At 36.3% G+C, this 15,179-nt stretch overlaps 1 protein-coding gene across 4 annotated transcripts in view; it reads right to left on the bottom strand.

Annotated features, from left to right (window-relative positions):
• Nucleotides 1-14,835, bottom strand: part of PRELID3A (PRELI domain containing 3A) — a 32,634-nt gene extending 17,799 nt beyond the window's left edge. For 2 of the 4 annotated variants that reach the window (XR_004230986.1, XM_023496249.2), the window contains exon 1: nucleotides 13,766-14,160. Coding sequence is in view for 2 of the 4 variants with exons in the window: in XM_023496249.2 (XP_023352017.1) it covers nucleotides 13,766-13,797 (32 nt within the window). In the remaining 2 variants the exon portion in view is untranslated. Of the gene's footprint in view, nucleotides 1-13,765; nucleotides 14,161-14,531 lie in introns of those variants that run through there. The other 2 variants (XM_031946659.1, XM_023496250.2) reach the window with 2 other exon arrangements.
• Between the last annotated feature and the right edge of the window lie 344 nt (nucleotides 14,836-15,179).

Here is a 15,179-nt window from a genome sequence, read left to right as displayed (position 1 = left end):
TGGATAGAATGCAGGATTTAGCATCAGAGAGCCCAAATTCAAATTCCATCTCTCTCACTATTACTTAAATGACCCCAAGGAAGTCACTTAACTTTTATGGGCCTCATATCCTTCAGCTGTAAGGGAGCTACATTAGACAATCTCTAAATTCTCTTCCTAGTCTAAAATCAGATCAAAAAGAAAAAAAAAATGAGAAAGAAAACAAAAAGTAAGCAAACAACAATAAAATAGGCAATAATCCTATGTTGTGATCCACAATCAGTCCCCACAGTCCTCTCTCTGACGGCACATGGCTCTCTTCATCACAAGGCCATTAGAACTGACCTGAATCATTTCATTGTTGAAAAGAACCATGTCCATCAGAATTGATCATCATATAATCTTGCTGTTGCTGTGTACAATGATCTCCTGGTTCTAGTCATGTTATTAGTTCCCAAGTCGTTCTGAAATTTTCCCACTGATCATGTCTTATAGAACAATAATATTCCAAAACATCCATAAACCATAACTTATTCAGCCATTCTCCAACTGATGGGCATCCACTCAGTTTCCAGTTTCTTGCCACTACAAAAAGGGCTGCCACAAACATTTTTGCACATGTGAATCTTTTTTTATGATCTCTTTGAGATACAAAGATCTCTTTGAGATGCCCTATAAAGATATTGCTGGATCAAAGAGTATGCACATTTTGATAGCCCTTTGGACAAAGTTCCATATTGTTCTCCATAATGGTTGGATCAGTTCACAACTCTACCAACAATGTATCAGTGTCCCAGTTTTCCCACATCCCCTCCAACATTCATCATTACCTTTTCCTGTCATGTTAGCCAATCTGAAAGGTATATAATGTTACCTCAGAATTTTCTTAATTTGTATTTCTCTAATCAATAGTGATTTAGAGCATTTTTATATGACTAGAAGTGGTTTTCATTTCTTCATCCAAAAATTGTTCATAACCATTTGGTGACCAAATCACATTTCAATTTCCACAATATCTCTTGTATATATTGCATTATCACTACTCACCTAGCTACTACCTTAGTCAAGCCTTTGTCATCTTTCAGTTTGACTATCATAGTGCTTCCTAATCCATCTTCCTGCCTTAAGCTTTTCATCATCCCAATTTATCTTCTACATAGACAAGCAAAATATTATTTTTCTAAAAAAATCATTTACCATGGAATTCTTTTTCTCTACAAATCTACAAATTCTCTACAAATTCCAAATTCTCTACTACCTCAAGGATCAAATAAATACATGCTCCTTTTTTAATAAAGACATTCACAACTTGGCTCCAACATTTCTTTCTTTCTTTTTTAGTTTATACATGTGCAATCATATTAAACATATTTTCAAATCAGTCAAGTTATGGAAGAGGAATAAGAACAAAAGAGAAAAAACACAGGAAGAAAAAACCCAAAAATAAAAATTGTGTGCTTCAATATGCTTTCAGACTACATAATTCTTTCTCTGTTTATGGATAGCGTTTTTTATTATGAGTCTTTTGGAATTGTCTTATATCGTTGTATTGCTGAGAACAGTTGTAGTCTAACAAAGTTGAACATCACATAATGTCCAACATATCTTTCTAGATTTATATTACTACTCTCCTTCACACACTCTCTGATCCAACCAAATTGGTCTTCTTTCTAGTATCTTTTAGAATTCTGGACTTCCTTTAAAGATCAGTCACCTCCTCCATGAAACCTATCCAGATTTCACTTGCAGATAGTGCCTCCTTTTAAAATTTTGTTGTTGCTGTTGCTAGGTAGTAACAGAGTTCTGAGCCTGAGGTCATGACCTGAGTGCAAATCCAGATTCAGACACTTATAAACCATGTGACCCTGGGCAAATCACTTGATTATATTTGTCTTAGTTTCCTCAGCTGTCAAATTAGCTGAACAAGGTATGACAGATCACTCCACTTATTTCTGCCAAGAGAACTCCAAATGGAGTCATGAAGAGTTGAACATGATTGAAATGACTAGACAACATATATAATGTGTACATATATATTATATTTATTATCCAGTCATTTCAGCCATGCCATAGATATTTAATATATGACATTTCATAGCATATATGTTATTTCAATCCTATATATATGCACATATAAAACATATATGCATATACATATGTTATATACATATATACACTTACTCTCCTTACAGAATATAAAATTACTTATGGTCAGAGATAGTTACTGTCTGTTTCCACCTTAAAAAAATAAGCATTATCAATAAATGTTTGTTGACTGGTAGATAAATCATGTACATCTGTGTTGTCTTTTCATAATTGGAGGAAAAATTGATGTTTGAATCAGCAACTTACTTAGTGAAAGGATCAGAGCTCTAGTGCTTTCTAGCTCAAAGACCACTTAGTTTAGCCTTCTCATTTTCCCGATGGGCTAAGTGACTGCCAAAATGGGAAACATTAAGCATCATGAGCTGGATCTGGATAGAGACTGTACAAGGTCAACTTGAATAGTAACTTTTATTTAGATCACGCTTAGGAATGCAACCTAGAGGATCAGGTAGGTCACCAAGGCAGTTGCTCAGTAGCTGGGTAACTGATCATTGGGCACCTATGGTTAGTCAATGACTTGGCACCCTGGGTGTTAACAAATAAAGGAGTTCCAGTGATCAAGTTCAATCAACTGATTACTACTATAGATGGAACCAAACAGAACCTTTTGTTGGACATGAATTTCTGTATAAAATAGTACTTCAAATTTCTATTATACTTATTCTAAAATTACAGTTCATGGGTCCTTACCCAATGTGCTTCCTTCTTAAGTCAGCAGGTAAACAAAATTTTCTTACACATGTGGGGAACATACACTAGTAGAAAAGCACACATGTGGGGAGCACACATGGTCAGAGCAACTTATATCTATAGTTCTACACTGATCTAATGTCTCCTTTTTCCATTTTTATAAAAAATCCCCTCTCCCAGTCCCCACAGACACTTCACAAAACTGTTCTAAATGAGATGAATTTGACTAGTAGACCTACTGCAAGCTTAGCTATTTAAAGCCCTCCAGGTTCATGATCATTTTTCAGCTACTTGGCTTCATCCCTCCTGATTCAATTTTTTAAAAAGTGTTCACATTTAATAAAAAGCTAATACTATATTAGCACTTCAGCCACCTGTGATTATACACTGGGAAGAAGGAAAAATCAGCTGTTTAGTGTCCAGCTCCTCCTCTTAACAAAACATTTCATTAATAAAATGAGATACAGTAACAGGCAAAAGAGTCCTTAATCTCTCTGCAAGTAGGAATTATTTCATTCAGTGTATTTGCATCCTCAGAGGATAGAACCCACAGTACCAGGCACACCTTAAGTGTTTAATAAATACTGAATGATAGATTCATAATTCATATAATAAATAAGTAGAACAGTGAATAAAGCACTGGGCCTGGAGTCAGGAAGACTCATCTTCATAAATTCAAATTTGATCTTAGACACTACTTATATGATCCTGGGCAAGTCACCTAACCCAATCTACCTCAGTTGCCTCACCTGTGAAATGAGAAGGAAATGACAAACCACTCAACTATTTTTGCCAAGAACCTCAAACATGGTCACAAAGAGTGAGGCATGACTGACCTACCCTGTTAGCCTTACCCAAGGAATATTTACTAAAGCAGGATAAAATAGGAAGCACAATTATTTTGCAACATTGATGGATGAATCCCCAACTACCTGCAATCTTAACCCCAATCCCTATTGAAAGATAAATAAATGCAAAGATATTATAAAGCAGATGTTCTCATCAACTGTTATAACAATTACTTGTTCTTAGATAAGAGTTTGGCCTAAAAAAATTTCCTTCACAACTGTAAAAATACTTGATCATTTCCTTTTGTTTTCTGCCTTTCAGTAGTGACTGTTTTCTTATAATAAGTCCTGCCAATTATATTTCAAATAATTCCCTTTTTTTCCCTCAGATGATTTCCTTCCTCCCTCTCCCGTGAAATATTTTACTTATTTAATCTAAGTTGACTTAGAATGCTGATTGGTTATATACTCTAAGTGGGCATGAAAAGTTATAAAAATTCAATCTGTATCCTAGGAAGCTGAAACTGCTATTGAGCAAGAACAGCCTTCCTTGGCATACTAATAAATCTCTGCTTTTAATCTGGCCCCCTATCTTTTATTCCCAAACACCAGACACTCTCTGAGAGGTACCTCTCTCCCAAGAATTTCTATTCCTTGTTTGAATTCCTTGATACTAAGCACTTAACTATGTTGAAGGCACTATGTTGGTCCTAGAATGCAATTTTTTTTTTTAAAAAAGCTATAATTCAAGATTTTTATTCCAACTTCATGATAATGGAAGTCTCTATTTCTTAATGGAAAATTTTTAGACATGCAGAGAAAAGGAAAGTTGAGAGATTTGGGGGCAGAGCAAGGCGATTCATTCTCATTGCCTCAGGAATCACACTGTGTTTAAAGCACACCCTAAAGGAAAACCTATTTTAGGTTTGTTATGAAGTGGGCAGACTATCATCGGTTTCTACCCTAAGAGACACCTCTCTGCTTCTCTGAGGAAAACCCAAAAGATGTCAGAGGCTTTTTCCTCTAGGGCAAGAGATCAGGTCTACATATCTGGGAACCTGGAATAAACCATGTCCAAATACAACTATCCCTTGACTGGTTTAGCTAAGACCTCTCCTTACAGAGCTTTCCTTTTAAGATGCCCACATAGTAGAAATCTTGAGTCAGTTCTGAATGTGCACAGTGCTCAGCTGTGCTATTGTCCTAGATTAGAGTACAAGTGTTCCTTACTCAATTCTATAAAATAGTGACCAGGCTTTCAAGTATACTTTCCACAAGCTACTTACAACTCCTAGCCCTTATCTCTCTAGCCCTTAGGATGTCGAGAATAATTGACAATTTACTGTGCTTCCCAAAAGAGAGTAGGATAAGATAAGGACATAAGGAATATCACAGAAAAATTTAGATCTGGTCCATCATGTGGGAGTTATTGGAACACAGGGGTGAGTCATTTATTGGAATATATATCTCATAATCATCACTTTTCTCTCCACTCATATATAGCCATAATACAAAGCAAGCCGTCATCACCTCTATCCTGGACTTGAGATTGCCTAATTTCCTTAATTCAAGTCTTTTCCATCCCCCAAAACCTATCTTATGTATAGTTACAATACTAATATTGCTGACTTGCAGGTCTGACCATGTTAATCAATCAACAAGCATTTATTAAGCACCTACTATGTCTCATACACTGGGACAGGTACTTGGAATATAAAAACAAAATGAAACAACCCTTTCCTCAAAAAATTTATATTCTACAGAGGAAAATAAACAACATGTACAAATAATTGTGGTTCCTCTGCTCAAGAAGCTTCAATGGCTCCAAAACAATATAAATTCCTCTGGCATTTAAAGCATCACTTACCCCATGCTTGTAGACTTGATCTGGCCTTCACAATATATTTCATATTTCTCCCCCCTTATGCCTCTACTTTCAGCCAAATTTGCCCACTTTCTGTTGGGCACACATGGCATTCTTGTCTCCTTAACTTTACATAAGCTGTTACCATGCCTAAAATACTAGCATTCCTCAACACCTCCTCATGGCACTCTTAGCATCTGTCAAAGCCCAGATAAGGGGTTATTTTCTAAAGAAAGCTTTTTCTTCATTCCTTCCCAGATGTTAGTCCTCCCCTGCTTCCATCTTAAAAATTATTTCTATTTACTATATCTACATTTTGTATATACTTCTCTCTGTACATCTTTTCTCATGTACAAACAAAAACTTTTAGGTTTTTTTTTGTTTTTTTCTTTGCATGCCTAGGACTTGGCAGAGTACCTGGTAAATGTGAAAATTGCTCAATAAACACTTGGTGAATTGAATTGGGAGTTCAGAGTAATAATTTTCATATAAAGTACTAAGTTGTACTCAATACTAAGGAAAACTATCAGGATCGATATTGATTATAAGAATGGGAGACCAAACAAAATAAAAGAAAAACCATAAAAAATGGCATTCAACTCTGTAAAAATAATTGTCATCATCATTTTACTATTCACAATTTTATCAAACAGCATATTAGGTATCATGAGTCAAATTAAATTTGTTGCAAATTTATGTGATAACTAAATTCTTTTCTTTGTACACAAGTATTATGTGTTTCTCATTGTAGCAGTCATCTATTCACAATGTAAAAACCAAATTAGAATAAATGTAGCAGTTAGACGGTGCAGTGGGTAAGAGCAGTAAAAGACCTGAATTCAAATCCATCCTCAAACATTTACTAGCTGTGTAACCCTGGGCACTTAACCTCTGTCAGTTTCAGTTTCCTCATCTGTAAAAAGGGGAAATAATAGCATCTACATCACAGGATTGCTGTAAGGACCAAATGAGATAATATATGGATAGTGCACTGCAAATCTTTTATTTATTTATTTATTTATTTTTGTTTGTTTGTTTGGCAAGGCAACTGGGATTAAGTGACTTGCCTAGGATCACACACCTAGTATGTGTCCTCCTAACTTCAGGGCCAATGCTCTATCCACCCCCACCCCCCACTAGCTGCCCCTATGCAAATCTTAAAATGCTGTAAAAATGCTAATTATTATTATTTTATTGTTGATTAAATCTAGCAATAACTAACCAATAGCACCAAATGTTATGTACCCTCATGAATTAATAGATACAATTAACCTGTCTTATAAGAGAATGAAATAAAAAACTTACATTATAATACAAGAAAATGATTTTTTTCTTACTATATTAGTTTTCCTACTCATGATAAATACTTGATAACCACAGAGAGGATTACTAAATTAGTGCCCCACATTCACTTAAGAGGCTCTGTTATTGGAATTACAGGATTTAGAACAGGGAATCAGGAAGACCAGAGTTCAAATGTGATCTTATACACTTACTAGCTGTGTGACTGTGTAAGTGATCTAAACTCTCTCTATCTTAGTTTTCTCAAGTGTTGAATAATTATACTAAAATCATCCACTTCCCAAGATTGTTGTGAGGAGAAAATGATTTAATGTTTGTAAAGCATTTTGCAAACCTAAAGTGCTACACAGATGCTAATCATTATCTTAGTGATAATCTAATCATTCTAGTTTTACAGATGAGGAAATTAAGGCATAGAAAATTAAGTGGTTTGCCCAGAGTTACAGTGACAGATCCTGAATCTCAGGTCCTCTGATTCTAATGCTGAATTCATGCCACCATGCTGCTTAATGTAATTTCTTTATGTTATTGCTATAGTCCTACATGAATGATGATTTTTATCATTTTAAAGGTATTCTCTAGGGTGTACCAGAGATAAAAATTACAAACTGTTAAGATTATTAAAACTTCATTGTGAGCATTTATATAGCAGAAATTGGTAAACTCTACAGGAGTTGATATTATTAATTGATTGATTTTGTTAATTGTAAAGATGTAAGGAAGAGATGGAGAAAATGATAATTATGCAAATTAAATTTAAAACTAGCTCTTCAAAGAGCCAATTGTTCAACCTTTATCAGTATACTTGTGCCATCATGAAATAGAATATTCCCACTGGTATCAGAAAGATACCTACTTTTGATATCATCTGGGGTCCTCAAACTTTTTAAATAGGGGGCCAGTTCACTGTCCCTCAGACTGTTGGAGGGCCGGATTATAGTAAAAACAAAAACTTTGTTTTGTGGGCCTTTAAATAAAGAAACTTCATAGCCCTGGGTGAGGGGGATAATCGTCCTCGGCTGTCGCATCTGGCCCACAAGTGTAGTTTGAGGACCTCTGAAAAGGTTGGTATCTCTTTTTAAATCACTGGACTTCTACAGACTTCTACTGCCTTATGTAATCCCTTGGTATTTATCCAAAGTATATGCAATTTATAATCTATTATAATCTTTACAGGATGAAATTAGCAAGAAAAGTCTACCATTTAAAAAATGCCTGATCATCTTAAAATATGGTGAGATGGCTCTTCTTGTCAGTTAGCTTTTCTAAAAGGTTATTTTTATCAGGACTTATTTTTGAGATTATACTTGGATGTGATTTCCAGATCTCATGGGCTTTTCTCATGAACATGAATGCCAACAAGCAAAGCTGATTATATCTAATTTATTTATACCCAATCTTATTTTCTCTTTTCCTTCAAAGTAAATTTATCAAGTACTAATCAAATGGCTTAATAATAAATCCAATAAAAATGTGAAGAGAAAAAATACATAATAAATAAATAAAAAATATATAATAAACAAAACCAAAGAAATATCTATAATCTTAGAAAGAAAAAACTGAGGACTCTTAGTAGAACAAAATATTTCCCCTGAACACAACCAGAAAGTTGTACTTCTTTTTATCATACAAAAAATTATGCTGGACAGCATTATGTCATTCATAAATCAGTCCTATGAAACAAAACATAAATGATAGTTCTTAATAAGCAGCTGAGTGAATATCTGTCAAAGTCCATTTAGCTTTCGGTCTAAAGTCAGAATTCAATGACAAGACAGCTGAAACAATTTTCAAAGTCATCAATAGTAACTTTGTTTGTAACTGACAAATCACTTAAACCTGTGACAAATATTTAACGTACCTCTATGAAGGGTAATAAAATCCATACTAAACTAAAATTAAACTCAATCACTTGGTGATTGTTAGTTTTGTCAGGAACTGTACTAAATAGTGAAGATACAAAGATAAAAAAGGAAACAATTCTCAATTTTGAATAGCCTAAAATTCTTTAGGTAGAGAGAGCAAATGCTATAAATATGTATATATTATTCATGTACATATAGATATGGCTTTTAAAAATCTATGTATATGGAAGAAATACAAAAATAAACATAAGCTACTTAGTCAATAAGCATTTATAAAACATCTACTATGTACCAGGCACTGTGCTAAGTGCTGGGGATATAAAATACAAGGTAATTAATTATAATGTAATTAGAAAGGAAGATAATAGCAGTTGTAAGAATCAGGAAAGTCTTGATATATAGGATGGTGCTTGAAGGAAGTGAGAAATTCTTTGAGATGAAGTGAGGGGGATGTGTATTCCAGGCATGACAGAGAATCTGTGCAAACACATAATGGATGGAGATGGGGGAGACTTGAGTTGGAATGCCATGTGAGAAGTACACAGAGAAGGCCAGAAGGGTGGACTATAGAATTTGGGAAGATAAACAATGAATAAAGAATCTGGAAATATAGGTTGTGAAGAGCTTAAAGTGCCCTGTAGGGAATTTATATTGTATCCTAAAGGCAACAGGGAACCACTGAAGATTACTGAAGAGTGACCTGGTCAAATCTTTCCTCAAGGAAAATTACTTTGGCAGTTCTGTGAAGAAGGATGATAGTCAAACTAGAAGCTGACTCTAGACTCTAGAAGGCTAGATTCTAGGCAGGAAGTGATGAGACCTGAACTGAGGGTGTCTGTGATTAGAGAGAAGGGACTGGAAGTGAGAGATGATATGGAAATAATTGACAGAATTTGGTAAATGACTAGATGTATGGGGTAAGGGAGAGGGAGAGGTAAGAGTCTGGAGTAATGCCAAGATGAGTAACATGGGAAACTGGAAGAATGATGGTACTCTTAATAATAACAGATAAATTTGGTAGAAGAGTAAACTTGAAAGGAAAAATATCCAGTACTCCTTTTGACATATTGAGTTTTTGATGTCTGTATTATATATCCAGTGTAAGATGTCCAATAGATCATTGGTGAATGGAATGGTTGGAAGATTAGAATTCATGAAAGACACTGGAGTGGATATATAGATTTATGTGTCATCTGCAGAAATAATAATTAAATACAAGGGAGTCGATGAAGTCACTAAGCAAGCAATCACTAAGCATTTATAAAGTACTTATTAATCTTATATAATAAGAAAAAAATTTTCTATAAAAAACCCAAAATCCTTGCCTTCAAGAAATTTTCATTCTAAATGATGGAAACAATACACATATAGGCATATTTGTGTATACATACACATATAAGTATATATAAATAATATGTACATTTTTCATATATACTTACATGTGTATATTTTAAACATGTAAAATATGTATGAAGGACAGGTTGGAGTGGGAAAAACCTGAATCAATCAATAAACAGTTGTGTCTACTATGTTTTAGGCACAATACTAAAGATGTAAAGAAAGGCAAAAAGACAGAACCAAACCAAATCCTCTCTGTTCTCAAGAAGCTCACAGTCTAAAAGATGAGATAACATACAAATAAGTACTAACAAGATATACAGAGAAAATAATTTAAAAGGAAGGCTTCAGAATTAAGGGATTGGGAGAGGCTTCCATTAGACTCCCTGGGAATTGAAGGAATTCATAGACTCAAGGAGACAGAGATGAGAGAGAACATTTCAACATGAGGGGATGGGAAGAATAGCCAGTGAAAATACCTAAAGTTGGGAGATGGAGTGTCTTGTTCAAGGAACAGTAAAGTAAGGAGACCACAGTGTCACTGGATCAAAGAGTATGTGGAGATAAGTGTGAGATGTAAGAATACCAAAAGGAAAGGAGGTAGAAATAAGATTTGGCAACCAACTGTATACATGAGATGAAGGAGAGTGAGGAGCCCAGGGTAACACACAGGTTGCACATCTGAGTGACTATAAAAATGATTATGTGTTTGGAGTAGGTAGAGGAGGCATAAAGAGTTCTGTTTAGGTCATATTGAGTTAAGATATCTTAAGGGACATTTAATTCAAAATATCCAACAGAGAATTGGTGATGAGGAATTGAAAGCCAGATAGAGAGAGGGGTAGATATGCAGATTTGGGAATCATGTACATAGAAATAATTGTTGAAGATAGATAGCCTGATGAGTTCATCAAGAGTATAAAAAGTAGAAAAAAGTCCAAGACAGAGAGCCTTGGGTAATGCCCACAGATCAGGGCATGGTATAGATAATCATCCAGCAAACTAGAAGTGATCAGAATGATGGGAGGAGAACCAGAAGGGTAGTGCCTTGAAAACTGAGAACATGGTAGTCAACAGTTTTACACAGCTGAAAATATTACTTCAGATTTGATAATTAAGAAAACACTGGTAATTTTGTGACAGCCCAGTTTTATGCGATTAATAAGGTCAGAAGCTAGGCTTCAAATGATTGAGTGAGAGCAAGGGAAATATACATAGGTCTTTATATGAATTTCCCTGATAAAGAGGACAGAGATATAGGATAACAGTTTAGGTGGGTGATAAGATCTAGTAAAAGTTTGTTTTGTTTTTTAAATGATGAAAGAGTCATAATGATGTTTGAAAGCTGTAGAGGAAAAGCCATTAGATAGGGAAAAACTGAACATCAGAGGATAAGGATTGGTTGATGAAGAAATCTGCTTGAGAAGATAGAAGGAAATAATATCAAGGATAGATTGGGGGGGGGGGTGGTATGAACCTCAGCAAGATGAATCACCTCATTATCAAAGACTTGGAGAAAGAAAGAAAATGGAGGATAAAATTAAGAGGTTATGAGATAAAAAGGGGAAGAAAAGAGAGCTCACTGTAGACATGTCCTCAATTTTCTTAGCAAAATAAGCGGGGATAGATTAGAAAACTTTTCATAAATTTAATTACTTTCTACATTTTTAAATAAATTAAACATAATTATAACAGTCTGTAGAGCAATAAAGCTAAAAAGAAGCGTCTGTTTTATTTTTTAAGAAAAGCTGTTTAACAGGGACACTAATACACTGTTGGTGGAATTGTGAATACATCTAACCATTCTGGAGAGCAATTTAGAACTATGCAAAAAGTTATCAAACTGTGCATACCCTTTGATCCAGCAGTGCTACTACTGGGCTTATACCCCAAAGAGATACTAAAGAAGGGAAAGGGACCTGTATGTGCCAAAATGTTTGTGGCAGCCCTATTTGTAGTGGTTAGAAATTGGAAAATGAATGGATGCCCATCAATTGGAGAATGCTTGGGTAAATTGTGGTATATGAATGTTATGGAATATTATTGTTCTGTAAGAAATGACCAGCAGGATGAATATAGAGAGGCTTGGAGAGACTTATATGAACTGATGCTAAGTGAAATGAGCAGAACCAGGAGATCATCATACACTTCAACAACAATACTGTGAGGATGTATTCTGATGGAAGTGGATTTCTTCGACAAAGAAATCTAACTCAATTTCAATTGATCAATGATGGACAGAAGCAGCTACACCCAAAGAAAGAACACTGGGAAATGAATGTAAACTGTTTGCATTTTTGTTTTTCTTGCTGGGTTATTTTTACCTTCTGAATCCAATTCTTCCTGTGCAACAAGAGAACTGTTTGGTTCTGCACACATATATTGCATCTAGGATATACTGTGACATATTTAACATGTATAGGACTGCTTGCCATCTGGGGGAGGGGGTGGAGGGAGGGAGGGGAAAAAGTTGGAACAGAAGTAAGTGGAAGGGATAATGTAAAAAAAAAATTACCCAGGCATGGGTTCTGTCAATAAAAAGTTATAATTATGAAAAAAAAAAAAAGCTGTTTAAGCAATGTACCATTGCTGAGATTCAGTTTATACATTTTTGATCAGAAATGGGATCACCTCTCCTAACTTTAACAGACAATTTAAACATCCTTACTCTTATAAGGAAACTAAAACTAAAGAAACTAAAAATAGTCTTTAGGTTTCATGACTTGGTGGGATTTGATTTCCAAAGGCAAATTATCAAATCTTCTGATATCTTTTTTCCTCCTTTCATTCCAGTTCAGGGTTTCTTAAACTTTTCTACTCATGGCACCTTTCCTCTGAAGAAGATTTTAAGTGACTCCTGGTATAGGTATATAAAATAGGTATGCAAATCAACCATTTACTGATGATAAATCAAATTTTGTGACCCCCACACTCAGTTATGTGACCCCATATGGGGTCCAAAATACAGTTTGAGAAGCTGGACTCTGGTTTACCATTCCTTCTCCCATCTATCTTCATTCCTAACCCCTGATCCATTTCTTTACTCCTTGAAGATCAAATCGAAATATTTGTAAAGCTCTTAACAAAATGTCTAGCACATAGTAAGTACCATGAAAATACTAGTTATTATTATTGTTATTTCTTCCAAATCACTAAATTGCAATCTTTACAAATCATAGGTAGGGAATCACTGATTTAGCATCGTGCATACTGCCTTCCTTATTTATCGATCTACTCAGGTTCATCTGATTAATTTCCCAAGAAGGGAACTAAGGAAAAAGAAACCTTCTACTTGAAGGACCCCTTGACCTTGTTTTTTGTGAGCAAATGTTTTTTTGAGGAAAATCAGATCTGTGATTCTGTTATACTTAAATCAAGCCTTCCTCAAACCATTTTCAAATAGGCAGCAATCGTGGGATTGAAACTAAGAAGGAACTAGGCCTCTCATTTCTTGTATTTGCTTTTTGGTGTATTAAAAAAACTAACCCTGCTTCTCTAAGCCTAATCCCTCTCGGACAGACAAATGTTCAAAATTAACTGCCAAGCAGCTGCCTTGACTATTTGCACATCACATGAAAGATCCTTAATGGGGTAGGCAACAGGGGGAAATGCATGCCCTCAGAGGCATGAGACAGCTCATTGACATTTAATTTTTTTCCCCCAGAAAGAAGGGAGCACTAAAGCTCTGGGTTAACGTCGGCTAAAAGCATACACAGATACTCACGGCGGGAGGACAAGATACCTGCATCTCTAGAGATGCAACTTTCGTGGGCCCCAGCTTGGTCACTTTCTGCATCCTTTGCCCCCTCCACAAGCCAGAGCTCCCTCCTCACCCAAACACGTGCTCGGAGCTCCAGATCTTCATCTTTCCCCCGCTGCAGCTACAGGGACCAGAGGCGCTCTTTAGTCTCTGTGCAGGGCAGCAGCTTCGGAGCCCGGAGAGATACCTCTCCGCGCAGAACCCGCCGAACTGTGCGAGGCTGCCCTACTCTCCAGCACACTACTCTCCTGCACCGGGCCTGGAACACTTGTCACTCACTCAGATCCGAGGGCCCAAGGGGCAGTCATGGCATCTGCGTCATGCGCACCGTTTCTGAGCGTCCCTGGGTATTTGTGCAGCCCAAGGGAGGCATCCTTCTCTGGTTCTGGATCCAGCAGTTTCCAGCCCTGGGGCACAGGCGAATTCGGGATTCTAAGTGCACTCTCTTCCTTTTTTTCCCCTCTCACGTGACTCTGACAGACACCCCCCCCCTTCTCCCCCTCACCTCCACCCCCACCCCCATCCCGCCGCCTTCTCCCGCCCCCAGCCTTCACAGGGATGCTTTCCTTAATGCATGTGTCAGAGTCAAAGCTAAAAATAGGGATGTCGCAGCAGTGTCCCGTTAAGGAATGCACAGAGAACTACTGGTTGTACCGAGGAGGAGGCAGAGGCGGAGGCGAATTTAGGATCAGGATGCGGGTACTCGTAGGGCGGGATGATATTGCACTAGTTGGAAATGGAAAGGGAATACTTAGGAAAATCATCATCAACAACTCTGTTCCGGAAGGGAACCAGTAAGCTTTTCATTGCTCTCCTTAGTAGTCATTGCTGTGGCTTACCTTTTTCTGAGTTCCTTAATAGTCTGATTTTGTAAATATAATCCACAAAAGGAAATTCCTAGCTTTCAGTTGGCCCATTTCCCTGGGCACTGCCTTCACTGCGGCATATCTTTGTTCAAGCATAGATTTACTGACCCATAATAATAGGAAAAGGCTCTGAGTTATGACATCTTTTCATTTCTCTATTTATGAAGTCTGGGAAATCATCCGTTCATAGTTTTGTTTTTTCTCCTGTGGAAGATCTGGATTCCAATGTGATCTTTTTCTATTTGTGTGATCTTCGGCAACTCATTGTAAGATTTGCAAGGAGTGGAGGGAGGAGGAGGAGCTTACACATGGTACCCAGAAAACTATCCAAAGTTTGAGGCATTTAATGGGTCAGCTCTCATTCAAAACCATGACTCACATGACTCCATCATTGTACTTAAGCCAAACAGAAGTCATATGACTACAAAGGAAAAAAAAAGGCTTAAACAGCAAAGCAAATAAAGTGCTAAGAAAAGATCTTCCTTTCTCTCAAGTTACTCCATCAACAGTGGCAGAATGCACAAACCCAGAAAATATGTGTCACCAGGGAATATGCATGGAGAGACACTGATGTTAGGAGATATGTGGCTAGGACAATTCAAATTTCCTATTCTATAGAAC

The sequence above is a fragment of the Sarcophilus harrisii genome, chromosome 1 (assembly GCF_902635505.1).
Source record: "Sarcophilus harrisii chromosome 1, mSarHar1.11, whole genome shotgun sequence".
In the NCBI taxonomy this organism is placed as follows: domain Eukaryota; kingdom Metazoa; phylum Chordata; class Mammalia; order Dasyuromorphia; family Dasyuridae; genus Sarcophilus; species Sarcophilus harrisii.
This window is presented reverse-complemented; position numbering and strand designations above follow the sequence as displayed.